Source organism: Hibiscus syriacus, unplaced genomic scaffold (genome assembly GCF_006381635.1).
Source record: "Hibiscus syriacus cultivar Baekdansim isolate YM2019G1 unplaced genomic scaffold, ASM638163v2 tig00110788_pilon, whole genome shotgun sequence".
Classification (NCBI taxonomy): domain Eukaryota; kingdom Viridiplantae; phylum Streptophyta; class Magnoliopsida; order Malvales; family Malvaceae; genus Hibiscus; species Hibiscus syriacus.
This window is the reverse complement of record NW_024062863.1, coordinates 2516414-2541866: the sequence shown is the minus strand read 5'-3', so window position 1 is coordinate 2541866 and position 25453 is coordinate 2516414. Positions and strand designations below refer to the sequence as shown.

The 25453-nt window shown below is 34.6% G+C and overlaps 6 protein-coding genes across 10 annotated transcripts; 3 read left to right on the top strand and 3 right to left on the bottom strand.

Moving 5' to 3' along the window:
- Positions 1–568: 568 nt before the first annotated feature.
- Positions 569–4066, top strand: LOC120140627 (dihydroorotase, mitochondrial-like). 2 transcript variants are annotated; one of them, XM_039155595.1, is made up of 8 exons: positions 569–670; positions 873–1018; positions 1604–1785; positions 2045–2181; positions 2381–2546; positions 2682–2798; positions 3054–3214; positions 3845–4066. In XM_039155595.1, exons 1-8 carry the CDS (start codon positions 635–637, stop codon positions 4037–4039), a joined length of 1140 nt encoding a protein of 379 aa, XP_039011526.1. In that variant the 5' UTR covers positions 569–634; the 3' UTR covers positions 4040–4066. The 2 variants fall into 2 exon arrangements, with proteins under 2 accessions (XP_039011526.1, XP_039011525.1); XM_039155594.1 differs by having other exon boundaries at positions 2012–2181.
- A 551-nt stretch (positions 4067–4617) lies between these two features.
- Positions 4618–5418, top strand: LOC120140631 (LOB domain-containing protein 2-like). Its single transcript, XM_039155600.1, has 2 exons — positions 4618–5265; positions 5343–5418. Exons 1-2 carry the CDS (start codon positions 4680–4682, stop codon positions 5399–5401), a joined length of 645 nt encoding a protein of 214 aa, XP_039011531.1. The 5' UTR covers positions 4618–4679; the 3' UTR covers positions 5402–5418.
- Positions 5419–6671: 1253 nt separating this feature from the next.
- LOC120140630 (seed biotin-containing protein SBP65-like) lies at positions 6672–7914 on the bottom strand. Its single transcript, XM_039155599.1, has one exon. The coding sequence runs from the start codon at positions 7696–7698 to the stop codon at positions 6757–6759; it is 942 nt and encodes a 313-aa protein (XP_039011530.1). The 5' UTR covers positions 7699–7914; the 3' UTR covers positions 6672–6756.
- A 659-nt stretch (positions 7915–8573) lies between these two features.
- LOC120140628 (uncharacterized protein At1g03900-like) lies at positions 8574–13472 on the bottom strand. 3 transcript variants are annotated; one of them, XM_039155596.1, is made up of 8 exons: positions 13267–13469; positions 11546–11577; positions 10926–11026; positions 10755–10827; positions 10622–10653; positions 9522–9612; positions 9257–9368; positions 8574–9157 (listed from the first exon to the last, which is right to left on the bottom strand). In XM_039155596.1, the coding sequence occupies exons 1-8, from the start codon at positions 13387–13389 to the stop codon at positions 8780–8782; spliced, it is 942 nt and encodes a 313-aa protein (XP_039011527.1). In that variant the 5' UTR covers positions 13390–13469; the 3' UTR covers positions 8574–8779. The 3 variants fall into 3 exon arrangements, with proteins under 3 accessions (XP_039011527.1, XP_039011529.1, XP_039011528.1); XM_039155598.1 differs by lacking the exon at positions 11546–11577 and having other exon boundaries at positions 13267–13410; XM_039155597.1 differs by lacking the exons at positions 10622–10653; positions 10755–10827 and having other exon boundaries at positions 13267–13472.
- A 2030-nt stretch (positions 13473–15502) lies between these two features.
- LOC120140738 lies at positions 15503–16731 on the top strand. The gene is made up of 2 exons (XM_039155720.1): positions 15503–16237; positions 16328–16731. Exons 1-2 carry the CDS (start codon positions 15809–15811, stop codon positions 16418–16420), a joined length of 522 nt encoding a protein of 173 aa, XP_039011651.1. The 5' UTR covers positions 15503–15808; the 3' UTR covers positions 16421–16731.
- A 499-nt stretch (positions 16732–17230) lies between these two features.
- Positions 17231–17829, bottom strand: LOC120140619 (transcription factor PAR2-like). 2 transcript variants are annotated; one of them, XM_039155586.1, is made up of 2 exons: positions 17605–17829; positions 17232–17565 (listed from the first exon to the last, which is right to left on the bottom strand). In XM_039155586.1, exons 1-2 carry the CDS (start codon positions 17765–17767, stop codon positions 17363–17365), a joined length of 366 nt encoding a protein of 121 aa, XP_039011517.1. In that variant the 5' UTR covers positions 17768–17829; the 3' UTR covers positions 17232–17362. The 2 variants fall into 2 exon arrangements, with proteins under 2 accessions (XP_039011516.1, XP_039011517.1); XM_039155585.1 differs by having other exon boundaries at positions 17231–17829.
- Between the last annotated feature and the right edge of the window lie 7624 nt (positions 17830–25453).

Sequence of the window (25453 nt, the reverse complement as noted above, 5' to 3'; positions counted from 1 at the left end):
ATTATTTATTTAAATTTTCTTTAAAATCATCTAGTTTAAATTGTATTTCGATTATTTTTTTATGTTAAATGTTTTTCTATTAAATAATCGTTTACTAACAATTTGTTAAAAAAATATAAATGTAAAGGACTTGTATAATTACTCACCTTTACAACTTCAAAAGTTAAATTTTTAAAAATTATAAAGGTAACGATTAAATTATTTTGCCTAAATGTGATCAGAAGTCAGTCTTATAAACCACTGTCTCTACTAATATTGCTCAAGTAGATTGGCGGAGTAAAAACCAAAACATATTCAGGTGATTTATTGGTTTCCGTTGGCACCATTATTCACTGCATCTGATTTAAAGGGAATATTCCTCCACCGAGCCTCCACCCCACTCGACCCGGGAAACATTCACTAGGTTTACTCGTTCCGTTTCAGCACTCTTTGTAGTTAACTGTTTGATAAATTGTCCCCAATAAACTTTCTACCAGTTTAATCCATCGTTTACGGAATACAATTTTCCTTCTTTATTTTAATGATCTGATAGTTGGGGAAAGAAAAAGAAATGTTGGAATGAGATTGAAGTATTTCCTCTGATACTGTCGTTTCTGCTTGAACAGAGACTCTAGGCTGCTCTGCTCCTACCAAAATGATAAATACATTGGTTTTGCCTAGGCCTATCGAAGTACGTATAAATCTTCATTTTTTTTTTTGCAGTTTTTAATTAGTTTTCAGTGGAATAAAGCTATGTTTGTCAGAATCGGATTCTGTTCTAACCATCATACTTCTTCCCACCACTGTTCTTTGATGTTTGCCCATTGATTGTTTCCATGGTTTTGATTTGCGTTTGTACTTTGTACTTTGTTTAACTGTTTATTTTGGTATAGGCGTTGAAGTTATCCTCTACAAAATTTGACTTATCAAGAAAATCAAAGTACAGCAGACCGAGGATGGAGCTAACCCTGACTCAACCTGATGATTGGCATCTTCATCTCCGTGATGGTGGCCTTCTTCAAGCTGTCGCCCCTCACAGGTTGTTTACTTTTAATGACAACGTTTTCTAATAGTTGGCTTTTGGGGTACTCGATTTTTGGTAATTAGGCAAGTGGCCTAAATCACTTTTGCAATTCAGTTAAACTGATATTTTGGTTAATGTCTTAAATTTAGTTCGTTATTGTTTCCACATTATCTATTAAGACCTGTTCCAGTTCGTATTCAATCTAATTTAATTTGAAATATTCTATGTATTCGATACTGCTCCAAACTATCCTCGGATTGCATTTTCACATCTTTATATATCTCTATATACCTGGTTTTATGCTGAAGGATCTACTTATTAATATTTGGGGTTTTGAGCTTACCGACTGAATTGATAGACACATTTGATTTTATCGGTTAAGTAGTTATCATCCTTTATCAGTTAAGCCGTTTTTGTTCCAAAACTTAACTGTTTGATTAATTCTCTTTTAACAAGCTTTGAGCAAATTAACCAAAGCAATCATTTGCTCACCCCTTGTTCACTTGAATTACTTCTTCAATTTATGGGGAAATTATCAGTTGATTACATCCTGAATGATTGTGATTTTCTTCACCCGTCTAATTAGTATTCTTACTGCAGTGCAAAGCACTTTGGAAGGGCAATAATAATGCCAAATTTGAAGCCTCCTATTACCACCACCACTGCTGCTATTGCTTATCGAGAATCAATCTTGAAAGCATTGCCTGCTGATGGCAACTTCACTCCACTAATGACACTATATTTAACAGATAAAACCAGTCCCAATGAGATCAAGCTTGCTAGTAAGTCAATCTCTTATTTATTATGGTATCTAGGATTATTCTTATTTGTTTCACATGTGGAAAATGTCTACCAAAGTCCAATCTCTCTTTCTTTTCCGTGCCATGCTTTTCCACTTCAAGTCGTTTTTAATTTAGTCCATTCTTTTATAATTGTAGAGAAACTACAATTAAACAAGTGACTCCTATTTGTTATTTGGCCCCATTTTTTCTGACTTGAGTCTTGCAGTTTTGCTGACGATTGGGTCTAATGTGTTGACAGGAAGGAGTGGAGTTGTCTTTGCTGTAAAGTTGTACCCTGCTGGTGCTACCACAAATTCTCAAGATGGTGTTACAGATCTGTTTGGGAAATGTATTCCAGTTCTTGAAGAGATGGTTGAGGAAAACATGCCGTTACTGGTAATTTGAACTATACTAAGTTCACAATTATTTTTTGGTTAAATACAATGCTCTTATACACTGGCAATGTGGTTTCTTAGATAACATAAGAAATTCAAATGCAGCCTATACAACCTTGTCAATATTTGAAGACACTGCTTTTTCTTTTTCTTTTTTTGCTTAGAACTTGTATAATTATTAATCTGATCAATTTGTATAGGTTCATGGAGAGGTCACAGATCCTAATGTTGATGTTTTTGATCGGGAGAAAGTGTTCATTAACACTGTTTTGCAACCTTTAATTCAAAGGCTTCCAAGACTAAAGATTGTGATGGAGCATATCACCACTATGGATGCTGTTAGATTTGTAGAGTCCGGTAAAGAAGGTAAACTTAATTGCTTTTAGGGGAAAAATTTGACAATTACTTTTGTTTCTTGTTTTCTGGTAGTACTTGTCCTTTTAGTTTTAGATTTCTTCATTGTTTCTCATTTAGCTCACAAGTTTTTGTTTTCCGCTTTAGGATTTTTGGCTGCAACTGTTACACCGCAACATCTTATTCTCAATAGAAATGCTCTCTTCCAAGGAGGACTGCAGCCTCATAATTATTGCCTTCCTGTACTTAAAAGAGAAACCCACAGTATGTTCCACTCAACATTTTCCTTGATGCTGGAAATAAGAATTGCCATCTATATGTAGATCGTTGAACTTACTTCATTTACAAGTTGGAATTAGCATACTAATCATTGCTTTTGTTAAAAACATGGTGTACTTAAGATATACGAGCGTTCTTTTGTTTCTTATGGTTTTAAAACTTATAGTCAGATGAATTCAACAGCATTTCTTAAAATAATTGTGTCTTAACAGACTTTTGTGTGTGCTTGTCATACCCCAGGACAGGCTATTGTTTCAGCTGTGACTAGTGGAAGCAAAAGATTTTTCCTGGGAACTGACAGTGCTCCCCATGAGAGACAAAGAAAAGAATGTCCTTGTGGTTGTGCTGGCATTTACAATGCCCCTGTTGCGTTATCGCTGTACGCCAAGGTCTTTGAAGAGGTAATTTTCTTCCTTGTTAATTATAAGATTCTTGTTTTTCTCATGAATGCTGCTACAGAGTTTGAATCAGAGGTAAGCCATTTTAACGGGGTTAAGGAAAGGTTAGTTAGGGATTCCGAATTTGTATATTTACTGCTCTAAATAGGAACATGTACATCTATAGCTAGTTCATAAACCTGTGAAAGATACCGTGTCTCTTGTATTTGTGCATTAGTAGAGGGATATGACCCTTCAAGGACTATCATAATATATGGAAAATTGAACCCACAGAGTGGCCTCATTGGTAAAATTGAGTGTTGCTTTCCCTTAAGGACCCAGGTTCGAGTAGTTGCGTCTATAGGGTGTGTACGTTGCCAATAAGCTAAGAAAAGTTTGACTAGATACTATCTTATAATCACCTCAGAATATTAAATAAATAATAATAAATGGAAACCTTATAAGAAATTGAATAAGATCATGTCACACACATCCAAATCTCACACCTAAGTTCAAGTAATACAGGTTGCATTTTTTACTTGTCTATGTTGATCAAATACTACATTTCTTGTTGATTGATACTCAGGTCTCAGATAGCTAACGTTTTGATTTCACTTTCCTACCTTAAACTCTGGTTTTTGTTGTTTATTATAGGCAGGTGCACTTGATAAACTAGAAGCATTTACAAGCTTCAATGGACCGGACTTCTACGGTCTCCCGAGAAACACCTTGAAAATTAAATTGATGAGGAATCCATGGAAGGTTCCAGAGTCTTTCTCGTTTCCTTTGGGAGACATCATTCCTATGTTCGCAGGTGAAACACTTCAGTGGCAACCATGCTTCCCTTGATTCTATCTTCTTTTCTCAGAGTTACATTGTGTAATTGAATTTATGTAGCTGATGTCCCCATTCCGCGTAGCGGGAAAAGACTGTTGTTTAAGAGCTAATAAGGCTTTGAGATCTATAAGTCCGAGCATGAACTTTGATTCACTCGGTTGCATGGTGATTGTTACAACATCGAAGAGGATGTGAGTTTCAATACGTCGAAGACAGACCCTTGTATGTTTGTTTCGGACGAAAGAGATGAACCATAAAATAAAATAAAAATGCCCAACAAAATAACAGTAGAAAAATAGTAGGATTTTGATTAAAAACAAGTGTTGATAGTGTGTATAAAATAATATGAAGCTTCTTAAATATAAGTTATTCTTCATATGAGTCACCTATAAACTCATCTGTTTCACAAAGTGACAATCTTTTCGTGTCCACCTTACACAAACTCTTAATTGTTGCCCACTCTCTTCTGCTCCCTCTATTATTTAACCCCACTTCCCATTTCTGTGTCATTCCCTTCCAAACTAGCTTTATTTATACTAAGGTATATCCCTTTATTTTTTATCCCATTCATGTCTTCCATCACTTCTTGATTCCTCAATTTGAATATGTAGTTTTATTATTTGCTTTTCGTCTCATATAAATTTGGTTCAGGATGCAAAGGGATACCACTAGCAATGGCACCGCGGCAGCTGCAACACGGGTGCACCCGGCGTGCGCCGCGTGCAAGCACCAACGGAAAAAATGTGACGAGAATTGCATCCTGGCTCCATATTTCCCGGCCGATAAGTGTCGGGAATTCCAAGCCGTGCACAAGGTCTTCGGAGTGAGCAACGCGACAAAGATCGTCCGTAATGCTAGTACCGATGAGGATAGGAAGAAGGTGGCGTATTCGTTGATATGGGAGGCGTTCTGTTGGCAAAAGGATCCAGTGTTGGGACCCTACGGAGATTATAGGAAGGTTTATGACGAGTTGAGCTTGTATAAGAAGCAGAGCCAGATGATGATTCTAAAAGACCATGATCATCATCAGCCCGGTCATCAGGTCTTCAAAATGGGTGCTGCTCACACCGTTGCACCGACTAAGAGAGGCGACACTACGTTACGATGCTATAATCCCGTAGACGCCAATTCCCTCTTTGGTTTCAGTGGATATCCGTATCCTCAATCGGACAAGGCAGTGCAAGAAAAAGGCATGCATAATACTACTATTGTTCCACTGCAATACTACGCTTCAGCAGGTGACGTCTTATAAGTCACTTATAGCGTATGAACATCAAATATAAATTCCGAATATTTAATTTTGTTGTTTATTCAGATGTAGGGTTTATGAATGGCAAGACATTGGAAAGTACAGGATGGGACAACATACTATAGATTTATTTTATTCCGACAGTACCGATGTTGTGTTGGAAACTTGTTCAACTTCTTGTTTTTCTTCCCTACAGTATTTTGATGTTTAGTATTCTTTTACAGCCCATGTTCACATTATAAATAACATTTAATCCGTCGACCCAAAATTTAATATGCACTCAATCTTAACATGTATATATATATATAAGGTTATTCGAAAAGAATTTAATTTTAAAATATAAAAAATAATATCACTATTTATAAACCATAATTATTATCTTTTCCATGAATCAGCGATTTTTTAATTTAAATTTGATTTTTTAAAAAATAAATATAAATTTAAACCTATCTTATTTTTTAAAAGAAATTAAATCCAAACTCAAATTTTCAAAAATTATAAGGTCAAAATAAATTTATTAAGAAAAAACTGAGAACAAACACATTGAAATATATAAGAAGAAAAACACATTGAAATATACATGACCAACGTACAACAAAAACTTGTTACGCAAGTTACAATCAAGGAATTGTAGATTCCTATTTATTCAGCAAACCAGCAAACAGACACAAACTGTGGCAATCATATATTATATTGGTTTTGGTTTCCACGTGGGAATGTGGTGGCGTCTGCCCCATGCTCGGTTGTCTGAGTTTGGGGTTGGTTGTCGTCGTCGTCGTCGGGTCCAATATTAACAAGGTTGGTCGTATTCTGGACAATCTCCACTATAGTTTCAGCAATGGCTCCCAACACACCTGATTGGGTTTCAACTCTTCTTCCAGCTGAACCCTCGAATTTTCTCTCCGTCGCACTGTCCTTTGTTCTCTCTACTCCCTCCATTTGCACTGGTCCTTTCTCTCTTTCACCATGGCGTCGCCTCTCGGTTTCCTAAAATAGACCAAAATGATCAACGTCAGTAGGAACCTTTTTGAATAATATTAAAATGGCTGGAGTTGTGGCTATTCAAACCTGTGTAAATTCACCAGATTTGTTACTCTCTGATGATCCCTGAAAGCTTTGCTTCAAGGCATCTCCGATTGGCTTTGCAGTCTCCTCGATTTTCTCTTTGGCTTTTCTCGGGAAATTTTCCACTTGTTGTCGGGTCTCACTCGGCCTTTCCTTGCTTGGCTTTGCAGTTTCCTCAATTTTCTCTTTGGTTTTTCTCGGGAAATCCTCGCCTTGTTCTGCGCTTTCTTCTTCTTCTTGGTAGCTAATGTATTCACCCTTGATTCAAGTTAATTTTTTTTTTTAATTGAGTCAAAAGATTCGATTTTGTAAAATGAATAAGGTGCAAAATTACCGGTGTTTCTTCTGTGGATCTCTTAGCTTCAAAATCTCTGGCTGCCTCCTCCTTTTTCCTGGCGGTATACTCAATATAGTCTCACCAGCAGCTGAAGCAGCATCCTTGGCTGCCCTTAATGATGTGGCCGCAAGTTCCTTCGATTTTTGGCCAGCACTCCGCCGCCCCCTCCACCATCCTCGCCGCCACCTTTGTTCCTTCCACAGCTTTCTCGGTGGTATAATGTGCCGCACTCCATCCGGCTACTACAGCTCTGTCCTTTACAACCACAGCCACTTTCCCCGCCAAGCCAGCCGCCTCCTTGCTTTTCTCTACCGTCACATCCTTGGCAACAACCGCCTTTTCTCCGGTATAACTCGCCACTGTTTTAGTAACATCAACTGCTGTGTCTTTCGCTTTCACCGCCGTTTGCAATGCGTAATCTTTCGCCCATTCCATTTTCAGTACCGTGTAGTCTTCCGTAGTCTTACCTGCACTCGATAGGGTTTCGGCCGCGGTGTCTTCGGTCTCGGTTCCTTTCTCCGCAATGTATTGTGAAGTCTTTTCTGCACCTTCGACGATCGTATCCTTCGCTTGTCCACCCATCTCCGTCGCATACTGAGCGCTTTGACGAGCGGTTTCCCTTGCTTGTTGACCCTTATCTTTGGTGTACTCGGCTGCGGTGTTAAGCGCTTGGGCGCCTGATTCCTTGGCCTTGTTATAACGTTTTTCGGCAGCCTGTAAAGTCTCCGTCGAATTCTGTTGAGCTGTTCCTCTTAGCTTCGATATCTCTTCTAGAGATAGCTGCTCTCGTTTCTCGTCACCCTCTTCTTTACCGATATTCCTTCGTTCGCCAGCCGTTTCCGTGCTATGCCTTCTTTCTTTACCGCTCTCGCATTTGCCCATAGACTCCATTGAAGCACCTGCACTCTGCTCGTGTTTGGCCTTGGACTCCATCGAAGCACCTCTCTCGTCTATTTCCAGCACTTGTCTCGTGTTTACGGCCCTGAGACTCCATTGAAGCACCTCTGATATCTTGTCCATGCCCACCACTAACTTCGAATTTCCCTATGGTGTAATTAGGCTCTCTCGTCCTCTCTTCAGCCTGTTTTTCTCTTCCGATTCCGACATCATCTCCCTCCGTTTGCGCCACAATCGTGGCGGAAACATTAATGTCACCAACTTTCCCTCCGAGTTCATGGCACTCCCTGTGAGGGATTTGTCTCGCAACGCCGGCATCTGACTGTTTCGATTTCTCAGCAAGGGAATCGAAATGAGTCGGTTTTCCTCAAAGTGAACCTCTCCTTTCCTGATTCAAAGCTTAATTGGACCAACCCACCTCGCACATCTTATTTTAGATATGTCATTCAATAAGAATTTTTTTATATATATAATAATTTAAATTCAGAATCTTACTTAAGTAACATCAAGTTATTTACCACTTTGACCAACTATGTTGGTTTGTTTAATTTATTTTTAATAACATGTTATAATCTTATTAAATTATATATTTTTAGTACACCAAAATCAAATCCTTTAAGATTTTATGTTATATTAATATTCATATTTAATTTATTAATAAGATAAAGTTATACACAATTAATATATCAAACATTAATGTTTAAACGATCAAAACAAAACCTACTGTAGTATTAAGTTATTGTTTAAACAAAACCTATTGTTATATGGGTTACATTATTTTATTTTGTTTATTTTTTCATATGCGAAAATAGTAAATGATTTTGTTTATTCTTTTAACTTGTTATTCTTTTCTTAAGGTTGAATTTACGTCTTCTACGTACTGTTTTATTCGATAAACATAACTCAGTATAAAAATCTGTCACTGTAATATTCATTCTAACAGGCAAATCAAAACACTCAGCGGTCAATAAATAAAAAAGGTCATGTTTATAGTATACTGAAAAAAGAAAAGGACAGAATTCTCTTGTTGAGTATGTCCCAAGTAATTGGTGTATTTAACCAAGTAAATTACCCGAGTAATGGTAAATTTAACAGCAACACCTAATTCCCATCATCAGAGTATCCAAACCCATAAAATACAAACAAACAAACAAACCAATTTGTGCATTCAACTACAAACATGGACAGTCTTATTGCAAAGCCTCTACCCCGCAGCTTGAAAATCCCCAAAATCATCATCCTCTACGTCTTCTGTGCTCTGACCTTCACCCTGGTGTTGTTCGTCTGTATGTTCCTCTGAGGATATCGGAGCCTTCTTTTCTGAAGTACCCTCTAATTGGAGTTTTGAGGGTGAGCTTGTCGGAGAATCCCCTGTTGTATCTACAGGTGAAAGTGGTGATGGTGGAGGCGGTCGGGATGATTTAGGAGTGCTACCTACAGGTGAAAGTGGTCCAGGTGGTGGTGGTGGTGGTAGCATGATGCTAAGCATGGGATCTTTCTGGTTACCTTTGTCTGCCAAAGACAGCTTGTCGATGCCAAGCTCCGAAGCTTTTGATTTCACAGTGGAACTGCCTCTCTGAGTCTGGGAGATCAGCATCAAAAAGGGAGACAGACCTTTTAGAAGTACTTGAATACGGAATGAAGTTATTGTGTAGTGTTAAAAGGATGAAGAAAGGCATACGTTCTTTAATTGAAGTACAATGGTCTCCCCCTCCTTTAAACTGTAATCAACCGAGGAAGTGCTCTGGAATTGCTGCTCCATCTCTTCCGCAGTTTTCTTTTTGTTCAAGTATCTTCAAGTCCGATTTAAAGAGTGCATTTTTTTAGTATAAGTATAGTACTCATTCGTATTCTTTGAAAAATCGGAGCAGTATGAACTTAGGAAATCACAATACAGGAAGCAAATTAAATAACATAAACTGCATAAAGATATATGAGAAGCCTACTTTATATGGTCATGCAGGGCTGCTTGGAAATCATAAGCCTCTGTTCTTTCTCGAAATCCAATGCCAATGAAAGCATGCCGTTGGCGACCACCTGCATGAGTTCTGAAGTAATAAATAACAAGCTTAAAAACTAAATACCAATGACAAACAAGCAAAGCACATCAATCATCATTGCTACAGATACTTGATCGTAAGGGAACTGCTATGTTTTGACATTTAACTCAAAGCAGATGTGGAAACTGATTTAATGACAGAGAACAACACATTGATTTAAAATTTAGAGTGCAACAGAAGTTAAAATGGCTTGGGGTAAATAAGTATCTTGAGACAGTTATACCCCCACAAAAGTTGAGCAAAAGAATGTCACAGAACATAATCCCAGAGAATCAAATGAAGTGACCATAGCTCAAAGAAGTCGAGAAAAGCTAGAATCACATGTAAGGTATATCTTTCTTTGGGATGCTGCATTATAAAAGATGGATTGTTTCTTTTTCTTACGTAAAACCAGACAATGTTTGATTTTCCTAGATGCTTGATGCAGAAAATAACTTCATACCACAGGGGATACTCCAAATGGGAAAGAAGACTTAAAAGCATAAGTGAAGCACCTTCTCTTGGCTACTGAATCAGCTAATAATAAGACCTTTCAACAGTTTAATTATTAATCAAAATGTCAAGATATTCTAGAAAGGTCAGTAATTTGGATAGACTCCCAAATCAGTAGATTTTGGGTTGCTTTTGTATGGAAAAGAAAACAAAGAAAGATAAAGTGAAATGTCGAGCCAATGAGTGTTCAAAATTTTATACAAGAGAGAAACCGACTTTTGGAATGAGAATGAAGAAGAATTGAATTGGGAAATTTTGTAGTCTGCAAATTATTTCTTAAGAGATGTGCTCACAATTCATCTATAAACATCCTTTCAGGTTGAAGAAATGGGGAGGAAAGGAATATTCACAACAGGGAAGTACGAGGAGTGGCAAGAATTTCATATAGTAATGCCATAAAACAATTGCAAGAATACATTGAAAGAAAACAGAAATTCTAAATTGAGTTATATTCAAAAGTGAATTTGAAAGAGTTGAAGGAAAAAATTACGCACCAATATTCTCCTCAATTCGAAGAACAAAATATCTGCAGAACACACACACTTGAGATAAAGGGTTGCGTCAAAATTAAAAGCAATATAGCACTGCAAACACATATAAAGCTTAGGATTACTTATGTGTACATACCTACTGCTATCAACTACAGATTCCACTGGATGTGGTTCTCCATTTCTCAGAAATGCTCGAGCATACAATTCACCTATGAAGAAGCGTGAGTTCTTGCAATAATCAATCATCTAATAACTAAAGATAAGCACAATAGACATATTGCCCTACAAAGCACAAAACTAAGTTTACCTGTATTCTTGTCTTCAAGCCTGATAATGCACTCTTCTCCCTTGTTAATGACTTTCAAAATTCCCTCCCATGCCCATTTATTGACATTCCATTCATCAGCCCTGAAATAAATTTCAGAAGAACAAGTATGTATTTCTCCATCAAAGAAAAAGAGAAACCACTTTAGCATACACCATAGAGTTGTTCGATCAGATCTTTTACGCACTCCCCACTCTTATCCAATAGCCTCTTGGCTATTAAAAACAATATTTTTCATGGTAAAAGAAATTAGTTTCTAACTTTGGGGAAATGTTATGCATAAAATATTTCACTATCTGTTTTATAGCATAATGAATTATTCCCTTCAGCAATTCATCCGATTTCATGCAAATTAACACCAAGACAGAAAAACAAACAAAAGGAAATGAACAAAGGTTCACCTAACCTGATGACAAACATAACAGAGACTTGTGGCCACACAAATAGAAAAAGCATGATAGATAAGGTTTTCAATATCATCATTGTGAACAGCCCACCATAAACACAACATAATACAAAAGATATGATCGGCGTGTTTTTATTTATTTATTATTAATATTCTTGCATGTTGGGTATCATATCCTGACAAGTTGGACAACTACCTGTACGAGCCTGCAGTTTTCCTTGGAGGTATCTGCAGAAGTAATGTGTTAAATCAGCAAGATAGCATAGCAGCGCAACAGGGAAAGAGAACATAAGCGAGAAAATATCACACAAGGTTGGATTTCACTAAGGTAGGACACCTAAGTAATTAGCATTTGCTGTCGTATTCTGATATGAAATTCTGAGGAAATGGGGAACATCGGATAAAGAAAAAAAAGTAAAGCAATCCCTAGACTTCAACCTAGGTTTCTTTAGATGTAATAACTAAGGTTGATGGCATCATACATGAAGAAAATATGCTAATCTGAATGTCAAAAGGCACAAGCCATATATGGTTGGAAAGTTAGTTAAGTCAAGTTCTGATGATTCAAGTTGTCTGGTAATTGGATCTTTTTAGGAAGAATTTAGGCTGTTTGACCTAAAGGTATTCCGAAATAGCATATATCAGTTACCTACGCATTGTTCACATTCTCTATTCCTAGAGTAAGTTGTACTTTACCATTTGATCAGACTTTCACTGTTAGTTGTTACGGTAAATTTATTTCAACAATTACCAATTCCTAGAGAATAATGGATTAGCTAAAATTGTTTTTGAGACGAAAATATCTTCCTTTAACTCTATATAGCTCTTGTTGGTTCTTTTAACTTTTCGGTTCTTTTAACTTTAACTGAAGTATAGTTCATTATCTCAAGGGTGGTAAAGAAAAATTAGATCCCTAAAGTGTAGGGCTTATTTATTTACTCCTAATGTTAGGACTTATCTTTTACAAGCTAGCATCAAGTTCAACTTCACACTCTTTATTCTACAAAAGTACCATTTCAGGAACAGGGATTCATGGAATCATGGCAGGCCCAGCTTTTTCAACCCGGAAAAACACGAACCTTATTGAATCAAACGCCCAAATGCTCGTGTCAAAGATCGTGGTATAATCAGTTTTGGTATATGATTTAAACTCAGTATCATAAACTCATGCAAGGTAAATTTATCAGCTTCAGACGGTTTTGTTTAAATCATAAAAAGTAACGAAGGAAAAAGATGAATAACTGTTAAACAAATAGATTGAGAAAATGAAAATACTGCAGAATAGAGAGTTGGAACCCTACCATACCATATTCCATAAAAAACATTTATAAATTACCATATCTATAACTATAACTATGACTGTGACTATTTCACTAGCGGTTTCTGGCACAAGTATAATTATAATCCATTTAGCACAACATTATGAATTTGAAAATAAAACCAAAGCAAACAATGGTATGATCCGCTTATCACTTTTAATATAAAAAATGTTCCAAACCTAAAATATCCAAAATCAAACTATCCATTTCAATTAAAATTGAGAACAGAAATCCAACATTATAGAAGCCCCACCATAATGTTTTAAGGGGACGGAACACGGAAGGATCACAACTACGTCGAATTCCATTCTTAAAATTAATTGATTACATTGCCCGTTGCAAAACAGAATTCCATTTTAAAAGTGTATAACCGGCGATCTAATCATTCAACCAGCCATACATATTGAATCTTAATCTTGATCGACTATCAAACTAAATACAAGTCAGCTAAAATTGAATGAATTCAGTGTGATCCAAGGGGGGGAAACCTCAACAATAGAAACAGTAGAGATTCGGAGTAGACAAGCATCAGATTGAGATTCGTAGTATATATAAAGAGTTAAGAATAAAGAGAGGGAAAGGGAGAGGGGAAACTGACCAAATAAACATAACATTCAGAAACTTGAAAGAGGACAATTTCTAAAGGTTCCTCATTCTCCTCAATCTCACCAACTTTGGCTTCCTCGTTGGGTGCGGTGGGCTCTTTTCCTTTCTCCATCATCGGCGATCTCACACTCAGTTTGGCTACCAACAACAGGCGTGCGAGCAGAAAACTTCACCCCTCAGTTTCGGACCTTATGGGTATATTCATAAATTTTGTCTCTCCCCGTTTTGGGTGAAAGTGCTTGCTAGATACGTCTTTTATATATGCTGTATCAATTTAGTCCCTCAACCATTAAATAGATTAATTTAATACATTTGTTATAAAAATTAATTTAAATTATCTCATATTATTAAATGGACCAATTTAATTACCAAATTTTACAAGTTTAACATTTTATTTTTAGAAAATAATATTGAAATTATTATTATTTATTTACAGTGCAACTCCAAACAAAAAAAAATCGTTTCTATATCCATAAAAAAGTTAAAATATCAATTTTGTTAAATAGTAATTGACATTTTAAAAATAATTTTATTTGATTTTTTACTAATACAATAATTTTGATACATTTAGTAATAAATAAGAGATTAATTTGTACCAATATCTATAACTAAGTGACTAATTTGAACCAATCTATAATTGAGGGATTAAGTTTGAAAAATAAGTGCTTAAACTGTAATTTTTTATTATTAGTTTAGATGTTTAAATTTTCTTATCAACTTGTTATAGGGTTTTTTTTTCCCGTTAACAGACATTATTTGAGAATGGAAATAGGATGAAATTTTAAATATCTAATTCGATAAAAAAATTCTAAGTAAAAGATAATTATAAAACTTTATATTATTTATATACTTGAATCCTTAATGAAATAAGTGAATTTAGTTATCGTTAATGTCACATTAATTATTGTTAATAACAATGATCAAAATAAAAGTATAATTGTTCTTATTCCTCGTTTAAAAAAAATCATAATAATTTTATTAAGAAAAAAATTTAAAACTATAATGAGGATTTATAATTAGATTCATAAATTAAATATATAATTAGACTATTATTCTATAATCATTAATACACAAATCTAGTCACTTAAGAATATATAAGTGTCATACAATGAAAATATGGAAAAATTCATCCAAAAACCTCAAACAATATGTAAATACAAATAGATCTGTCTGCTACGACAAACGAACCACAATAGGGAGTTTAATTGCTGAAAGATCATCATAAACACAAATCAGAACCAAACATAGTGATAAAACTATCTACGAACATGTATTACGTATTCAAATATAATTTGATGTTCCAAAATATGAAAGATTATCATGATAACAAATGAGCATCATCTTGATCGATGACGAAGTTAAATCTAACCTTGAAAAAAAAATGACGTGAACGGTAAAATGACCAAAGAAGAATATGAAAAAGTGCCAAAAGTCAGATAAATATGTCATAAAGATAGAGAAAATCGTGTCATAAAGACATAGTTAATTGAAAAAAAGAAAAATATGAAATAAAAAATAAATATATATAGACAATAATAATTAACACCAAAACTGATTTCATCACTTATGAACCAAAGATGAAAAAGGAAAGAAACAATCAATGATTTAGAATCATAAAAATTTTGTGACTTCAAAAAGAAATAGAGTTTAATGGTCAAAGTTTTAGGTATGCGGTGATTGGGCTTGATAGGTTTAGATATGGACTTATAGTGCACTAATGAATCTATTAACTTATTAATTATAAATATTTATAAATAATTATATTAAAATTTAAATATTAAATAAAATTTTGACACTCTCTCATAATGTATTAATATTAAGTATACACAATTTTGAATGTATTTTGATTTTATTTACGTGTGATTATTGATCGAATAAATTTAATGGAGTGAATTGATTTTTTTAATAGTTTGGAGTAATTATAAGATTACATTTATTTAAAAAAAAAATCTTAATTATTGATAGTATGCACATTTTACAAACAGACTGCTTGAATCTGAGTAAAGTGAATTGATATTTTTTTTCTAACTTTTGACATGGGCAAATGTATTAATTGGTAGGTGAGTTGCAGGCAGATGTTCACAACTAAAAATTGAGATCTTGTAATCTAGGAGTTAGCTATGCTTGGAAAATTTCACCCGTCACCATTACAATTGGAATCCATATAGTCATATGGTTATATTAATATTTAGTAGAGAAATACAAAGAAAGAGATGTGGGTCATTTGACCAACCATTCTTCGCGAAACTCAAGCTTAACGATCGGTCATGGGCTTGAATGGTTAGGAAAAATGCCATATCCTCCTTTCTTCTCCTTCTTCATCTGCCTTTCAACTTCTACTGTATTAATTGTTTCCCTGTAAAGTTTCTCTGTATGCCGTGAACCTTAAGTTTGCTTTTTTATTCTTTAACGAACATGCAGAGCAATTCATGGACGGAAAACCAGGCTAAGTTGATCATTTGATATCGAAAAACTATAAAAAAAAAAAAAAGGCACAGGGAAAGAGATTCTTCTTCGACAAATCGTTACGGAAAATGGAAGATTATTCGAAAGTAGAAGCAGAAGCACATGAAACGCCTGGTACTGAAGATTCCAGTTCAAGTGATAGTGACAAAGAGGAGAAAGTGGTTTCTGAGTCGGCTCGAGAGACCGAACCGGGAGACTCTGATGCTGCAGAGTTAGATGCTACCGAGTCCGAAACCACTGGAGACTCTGAAGTAGTCTTAACCAATGTAGAACCAAAGGAAACAACGGTACCGCCGGCCGATGGCTCCACGGTCGATGGAGTGCTTGTTGCTTCTGACAACAATGCTGGGAATTCGTCAGGTTTCCCAGAATCGGCATTGGAGCAAAATGTCGAAGATTCCTCGCTAGCAGAAACCGTTCCTATAGTCGAGACCAGAGATGGTGGTGGTGAAGTTGCAGCAGACAAGCCTGACATTGACGAAACCATGGAAACTCAGGTCAATAACATAAAACCCAGTTTTTATTTCCATCATTTTCTACAATTTATGTTAAACCTAAACTAAAATCTGGGTTTGATTCCTTGACAGCCTATTCCTTCCATGCGTCACCGTCTGGTGCAAGTGATTTCTTGGAGAAGCTGCTGTGGACTTTTCGAAGTTCTTCGGCGCTCCGATAGATGAAATCCAAGCACTCTCCGGCAAGTCATGCTAAATTCTTTGGTTTGCAGTCTCGGAAAATAGCTAACGCAGAATCTCAAGTTCATGGTGGAGTTCATATGTTGTTTTGTTTTTTCTTCTAGCATTTTTCTGCAAAATAGTTGTTGAGAACTGAAAAAGTTCATTGGGGGAACGTATCAGGGCTTGAATGTTGGGATCTGCCATGTGTGGAGTGTTTTCATCAGTCGCCTTTGTAGCTCTAAACCTTCTGTATTGTGTACGATAAGTGCATACTGATGATTTATGTTATTCATACTGTGATTTCAGTTCTAAAACTCTATCTGATCTATTAATCGATTAATTTAAATTAAATTTTGCAAATGTCTATTAAGAATATGATCGTCTCAACCCAATTTATTTCATGAATTTTATATTTTATACATGCTACTATAGATTTGTTGAAGTATTAGATAAAAATATGAAATTTGGAAAATAATTGAACAAGAAAAAGTTTAAAATTTGACATCTAAGGACTCACTCTTATAATATAATACTATATTTTATTTATTTTCATATGCTACATAATTTATATCGCATAAAAATTAGGTTTATATAATTATAATGTGCACGTTAAAAAATATGTTAAATTATACATGCATAAAAGAGAAAAAAATTAATCCTCATTGTATAACTCTAAATGTACTTAATTAATCAATGAAAACTTAATGAAGTTTTCATCTGTTAATAGATTTATTGAGACAAAATATTAGATCATTTATGTAAGTTTAGCAGTTGAAATATTAATTTATGAAAAAATTAATGAATTTCCTTTGAAGTGGTCTTATCTTCATTCTTCAATCATCCCATTAACATATCTCTGCATTTTCTAATCACACAAAAGGAAATGGCAAAGGGGGAATAAAACCAATTACAGTTGATGAGAAACAACCGGTCTGCTTTAATCGATCAACCTCCAAGCTTTCTTTTCTCCTTATCCGCGCCTTCAATGAAGCTAGTAAGAGCTTTCATAGCCCTAATCTGGCACTGCAAAGCCAATATGTACCCAGCAGTTTCTTCGAACAGCTTGTCCACACCCAAATCCTCGCCTCCCGGAACTATCCTTTGCAATGCCACGATCTTTCTCTTCACTTCGACCTTCTCGTCGTCGTCTTCATCGGCAACACCGTCATCATTTTGCGTTTCGCTCGAAGAATCCTTGTTCGAGTACTCTCTCCTTTTCCTGGTGGTGCCCGGCCGGGTGGTTCTTCGGAAAGTGGGTAAAACTTCTTCATGCAATGCGTTTCTTTTCAATGGGGTTTGTTTGGTGTAAAATGTGGGTATTTTTGTCTGGTTCATGGCATTGATCTCCATTGATCAAAGAGGAGAAAACGGAAAGGAAAGTGAAGGGAATGGAGTGAGTGCATGAGAGTATGAGAGGAGATGAGAGGGACATGAGGGGGCGTTATATTATATTTAAAAGCTCTCTCCGAGTCAGATTTGTCAATGCCAACGATGGTGGTAGGTCCGGGACATTTGGTTTAATTACGATTCCTGTGCTTGTAGTGTTTAGATTTTGAATTTAGTCTATCTGCTTTTACTATTTCTACTTGAATAATTTGAACCTACTAATGGATTTTTGTTGAATATGAATATATTGGATTTAATATTCAAATATCTGATTTAATTTTTTTTAATTTTTAACAAATATTTATATTTAACAATGTTATCAATTTGATTTTGCCAATGCTTGTTGGATAGAATGATATTAATCTCGATTAGGGATGGTAAAATACTTATATTTAACGAATAATGTCGGATATGATTTGGTCAGTTCAAAAATATACTTTGATTCGATCCTTTATCATCTTTAATCTCTACGTCTTTAAAGAAAGTCTTAAATTCGAGTATTATAGATAAAAAGTATGGCATTGAAAGCCTAATTAGGATCCCGATAAACTCAAGTTCAGATATAGTTTAAGCACATGTGACAGTCACATGTATTAAAAAAGAACTTTAATTTCTAAATAAGACAAATTGAGGATTAAGTTCCTACAATTAAAAATAGAAGGGGTAAATTTCAAAAGACCAAAGGGTATAAGGACCGGGGAAGAATCCAACGAAGGTAGTAGGCCCCACGGGGGTTTTGGGGTTTCCCCAGTCGTACGGCGTTTAGGATATGAGTTGGGACGGTAAGAAACACGCCCGATACAAAAGCGGGTGAGGAGACTTGTCGTGTAGTGCTTGCATGTGCCATGGTAAAGGGGTTAAGGGCAGGCAAAATGTACAACAGGGCACATGCAGCGGGTGCAAAGCTGTCTGGGGAACAAATTTACGTAAATCCCCAGACACAGTTTGGGCGAGTGAGTGGAGATCGAAACGGATCATCTGGGATCACCTGCGGATAGGTCCAGAGAAAGAGAGGGGACCCACGGAAAGCCCATGTGATCACGTGGTTTTCTTGAACCAAACACCGCCATGTGCCTCTCCCCAACCCCCTCTCTCCTATGATCAATATCACTACCCCATTAACGACACGTGGCTATTTTCAATTAGACCCACCCCTAGACCCCTTGAAAAAATCTACTCGAAATCTCCTCTTCTTTAAATTTTTTATTCTTTTGGATGTTTATGACCCTTTCAGAATTTTTATGAGTTAATTACATCATACATCCTCAAACTATAACTCTCATTTTAATTTGGTTCCTTAACTTTTATATATTCCAATTCCATCCTGAAATTATGATTCATATTTTAAATTGATCACAAACTTTTGAATATTCCAAATTTATCCCTAAAATATGACCCTAATTAGTCCCTACACTTTTCAACGTGCCAATAACATCCCCGAAATCATTCAAAAGTTAGAGGATGAAATTAGAATATTTAAAAGTTTAGGGATCAACATAGAATGAAGGTCATAGTTTGAGCATGAATTTAAAATATTTAAAATTTTTGGGACCAATTTAAAATGAGAGTTATAGTTTAAAGATGAAATTAGAACATTTAAAACTTTGGGGACTAATTTAAACTAGATATCATAGTTTGGAGACGTATATTATAATTAGCTTTAATTTTATTTGTGGATTTTTCTTTAAAATTAATTTTATGAGAATTAGACTTATTAAGAATTAAAAAAAAACAAAGAAAGAAGGATACTTAATAATTATTTAGGGAATTAGGTTAAATTAAATAATTTAATGTAAATTAGCCTTTTATATGGATATGATTATTTAAATTATCATGTGTTAGATTAAAGTTAGGAATGTATTTTATGTTTTTTTTTTGAAACACGAAAGCATAACTAATTAAATAAAAACGTGTAATCTTCCTGCAGAAAAGACAACACTTGATTGATTCATATTTTTTCTTTCATTATAATTTTATATAAAAAATGTTAATATTATTATTTAAGATAATATCTATTTAGAATTTTCGTAATTTATTAATAATGTACACATATTATATAGACCTCGTTTTTTGAATTTAATACTTCTAAAGAGATTAATATTTTTTTACCATTAAAACCACTTAATGAATTAATACTTAAACTGATGTTATTAATCAAATTTAAAACCGATTGACAATCACAAATTAAAATTAATGCCTATAAAGCACAATCAAATTAGGAATTATATATATATTCCAAATCACTATAATAATTCTAAAAAATAATTACATTTTAAGCTTTAACACATGCACAAAGTAGGAATTGAACATGAGATCTCAATAATTTCAACGATACCTCCAATTTTTTTTATTTTTTTAAAAAAATTACATATAATTACATAAGTTATTATAAAAAATTATTAAATTTTATCAAAATATTATAAAGTAATTATTAAATTTATCTAATTTTTATACATATTATAATGTCGCAATTATTATTTTATAACATATTAATAAATTCAATGATCATTTCATAACTTTTAAAAATTAAATAGTAAAAAATAATCATTTAAATATAATTCAGTGACTTTTAATATACTTTACCCTTTAAATATAGAACCCTAAATTGTTTAAGTGGAAAAGAATGGGGGAGGGTGGGTGATGTTTCCGAACGCCAAACCAGTGGGTAGTTGAGGGCATTGGGATTGAGAGAGTGTTGGGCATATGGGTCTGATATCCATGTGACCGTATGCATATATTACGTCAAAACTAACTACTTTTTACCCATCTCTTTTTAAATTAATTTCTAAAATTTTAAATATTTTAATTTTATCATTAAGTTATAATTTAAAATTAATTCTTAAACATTTGAATATTATTATACCTCCCCAAACTATTAATATATATTAATTATGTTTCTTGTTAACAAAATTATTATAAAATATTAATTACTATGTAAATATTGATGTGCATTATATAATAATATAATGTGACATAAACGATGTTAATACCGTATCGTGCATTAAAATCATTATTTAGAATAAAGTGGAAAGATTTTTTTTTTTTGAATAAAAGAGAGGCCGTAACCAGTAACATCAAATCCTTGCTCTATAGGTAGGGGGACCAAGAACGTCTCTCAAAAGAATATCAATGAGACCCGTGGGGGGTGAAACAAAAGTCTTGAGACCTCCATCATGTTGGGCAGATGCGTTAGCTTCGCGAAGAACAAGAAGGAATTCGACGAACCAAGCCTTATTATAAAGAGAAGCAATTAGGCGTAGGCCTGTAAACGAACCGAACGCACATGAACGGATGTATGTTCATGTTCGTTCATTTAATAAATAAGTGAACATAAACGAACACGAACATAAACGAACAAATTTTTTTTTGTTCATGTTCGTTCATTAAGGAATATAGATTGTTCATGTTCGTTCATTTAATAAATAAACGAACATAAACGAACACAAACATAAACGAATACGAACATAAATGAACACGAACATAAACGAACATAAACGTTGGAGACCCTACCTTCCATTGTTCTTTCATGAAAAATAGTCGACAATGCAAATCAACCAAATCTACAGTGACAATAGCCTAAGAGCTGATTAGCAGTGATGAAATGTTTGAAGAAATCAGATATTTCAATCAATCTTTTAAAGATATTAAATGATTCACACGACTTTAGAGTTAATTTGTTCGAACACGACAAAAACATACATAAATCATAAGTAAGCTATATGAATATAATAAAGTCTTAAAGTTAATTTGTTCAACAAAACAATCTTCTTGAAATCCAAACAACTTCAATAATATTCGTAACATATTCAACTTGCATTCATGATCAGTCGTTAATTCATCATCCATCCTGATCAAAATCAAACAAATAAAATTATATTAAATTAAAAGAGTTATAACAAAAGATGAAAAATATACTAAATTAGCGAGGTTATACTAATTCATTCATCCTCATTTTCAAGGAATCTCAACATGTATGATATCTTCGCTTTGCTACAACAAATCAAAAAACCAAAAATATATTAGTCATTGTAAAACCAAATTCAATAAAACTTAAAACATAAAAATACCTTGTTTTTATTTTTCTCCAACCCATAGTATTGACTATACCAATCAGCTCCACAAACAATCATATCAACCATCTTAGTTCCTAAAGAGGATCGATGCGGATCAATAACCCTCCCACCAGCACTGAAAGCAGATTCAGAAGCAACAGTAGTGACCGGAATTGTCAATATGTCAGCAGCTATTTTTGACAAAATGTTAAATTTAATATTGTTCTCCTTCCACCATCCCAGTCCACAGTCTTCATCTTTCCCAAGCCCCGAACCTTCCTACCATACGAGTCCCTCATCTTCCTTATGCCCGAGTCTGACTCGTTTCAATTCAAATACCTCGACTCACCTCTTTCCATTCCTTCGCAACATTACAGCCATATCCAGTAGCGCTCCACTGACCTCGCCACTTTCTTCCCCCACTAGAGGATATAAGCGCAAATTTGACTAGGACTCCCTAAGGGCAACTCTAACGTGGATGACTGGGCAATGAGGGGTAGACTGGAGAAGACCGACTGGTCGAATGCACCGTTCATAGCGGCGTACAAGGGGTTCCACATCGTTTAAGATGCCAAAAAAAATCCCTAAATTCACACCCCAAAATTAACAGACAAAAAAAATTTCAAATTATTTACCTTATGAAATCATGTTCAAGAAGGAAAAGAGATGAAGCTCTGTCGAATCGTTGCAGTTGAAGACTTGAAGCTCCGTCGAATCGTTGCATAAATGAAAATTGTGGAGGGTGGGGAGAGTTGAGAATCAAGAACAGCTGAATGACGGGTTGGAGAAGAGTTGAGAAAATATTGTTTTTAGATTTAGGGTTTTTTGTATTACCGCTTAATCAGGCTGTAAATTTGGGTTAATTATGAAGTTGGTCATCAAAATATCATATTAATTAATATTTTTAGGATACATACAAATTGGTCACCAAAATTGATTTAAGAATATTAGGTTAAACATAAATGAACGCACATAAACGAACATAACTAAACGCATATAAACGAACATAACCGAACATTCACGAACTTAAATGAACGAACGAGACCTATGTTCATGTTCGTTCATTTAATTAAACGAACACAAAATCTTATTCATGTTCGTTCATTTAATAAATAAACGCACATAAACGAACTTCCCGTCGCACGGTTCATGAACGGTTCGCTGAACGTTCAGTTCATTTACAGGCCTAATTAGGCGAACAAGGACGAAGGGGCTCTCCATAGGCGGTGAAGAAAGGAGATCTAAGGCAATATCATATTAAACTATAGCGCGCTCAAACCCCTTTAACCACGCAGACCTTTATAAATGCTCCAGAGTTCAGCGTGGAGTACTGACGAAGCACCAATACTTTTATGAAAAGTCAGAATGAAGTCACCATTGTGGTCGCGAAAAATGGGGTTTTTACATAACTGACACCGTTTGATTATAATTTTACTTTTCTGACACCGTTTGACCAATATTTCCAGAACTATCACCCTTTCTGCTGAGTTGGCAAAGACGCGTCCCCGGGGGCGCGCTTTACCCGTGTTTTTCGCTGAGTTGGATGCCACGTGTGAAAGGCGCGTCCCCGGGGACGCGCCTTTGCCAACTCAGCAGACACGTATTTTATTATATAATAAATAGTTTATTTTTATTATTATTATAAATTAATAATATATTATGTAAAATGTTTCGATTATAATGTAAGAATTATCAAGTTTCGAGTATTTTTGATTTTGATTATCGATCTATTAATTTTATCAGTTAATTATTTAAATGTTATCAATCAATATAGTCATCTCATATCAATATTTAACGAAAATATTGATGCATAAGTTAATAAATTAGTATAATTACATATTTAATCTTCAAGACTTACATATTTTATAAAATTAGTCTTATTGAAAATTTAATTTAATAAATTTAATCCTCTAATCAGAACATGAAATGTGTCATCGTATACATAAATTTTTTAATAACTTTTAATTTGTTTAATTTAATATTTTTCTCTACTTAGAAGGTGGAATTATTATTATATTTTAAAAAAAATTATAACTAATAATATTAAATATTATATTAAATAAATATATTAAATATATTTATGTATTTAAAAGTTAAAAAAATTATTTAGGTGTACATACATTGACAAATTATATAAATGCAATAACATTAAATTATTAGAAATAAAAACATTCATTTAAAAACTTTAATTACATAAGAGTTAACGGTTATATGATGATAACAGAGCTGGACATTTTTTTCTATTGTGCCCGATGTTTCTACAATGCCCACATCGTTTTTGTTCTGTCGACTTCTCCCGAATATCCATATCACAATGTATTCTAGTAGATTTTGGACGACCTGAGTCCCTCAATAGCAATGGATCTGGTACAATTGTAAGCCAAGTTTGAATCTCATTTGGGTCTCTTTCGTTTCCTATGGGCGGAAACTCAAATTCATATACCTTGAAAACTTGTGAAAGTTGGTATACGGGATCAACATAATTTTTGTAGTCCAAATGCGAATGTGAGCAAGCAGCAATGACATGAGAGCATGTATATTTGAGTGCTTGAAAGAAACCACAATCGCACCACCTCTCTTGCAGATTAACTTTGAAAGAGTTAGCTTCAATCCCTTGCAGCGGACGTGGCATTTCAGTTACACGAAACAATTCACGGGTGCGAGAAAAATTTGTAACTAACATCCCATTTGATGTAGCCACTTTTTTCTGTAAATCGGCTACTAGTCTTGGGTGGTAAATATGTCCGTTTTGCATCCAAGTAAGAGCTTGTCCACCGAGTTTTGCAAAGAGTTAACCCAAACGAAAATAAGTCGTTTTGACCAACGCCGTGACTGGTAAATGACGCGCCCCCTTTAAGGTTGAATTTATTGCTTCAGCCAAGTTTGTTGTCATATGACCATAGCGATACCCCCCGTCATATGTATTTGTCCACATTTCTTTGCTGATGTCCATAATGTACTCGCACCCCTTCTTATTTTTGCCAAACAGCTCTTGTAGCATCGACTCAAACCTTTGAGGTAAGAGTTCGTAACCTAAGCCATTAGGAATATGTAATAGTTAATATGAAGTATAAATAAGTAATAAGAAATTGATAGAAAAATTGGGAAAAAGTAACATACCCATCCGCACGACTAACTGACGTTCATCGTTCTTCTTGTATTTTCCGTAATAGTTTGCAGCAATATGACGGACACAATAACGATGTTGAACATGTGGAGGTCTATACATTGTACCCAAAGAGTCCATTGCTGCTTTTATCCCGGCTCCTCGGTCTGAAATAATGCATAGTCGTTCCCTGGTGATAACATGTAAACGTAAATTTTTAAGGAAAAAAGCCCAAGACTCAGTGTCTTCTCCTTGAACGAGGGCAAACGCAACAGGAAGAATATTGCGGTTTCCATCTTGGACCACAGCCAATAATAAAACTTGCTTGTATTTCCCATACAAGAAAGTACCATCAATTTGGACAATTGGTTTACAGTACTTGACTGCATTAATACACTGAGGGTAAGTCCAAAAGACTCGGTAAAATTGGCAGCGATCGCGAACCATTCGATCATTCACGTAATGATGTTGAGTTTCGAACTCAACAATTGT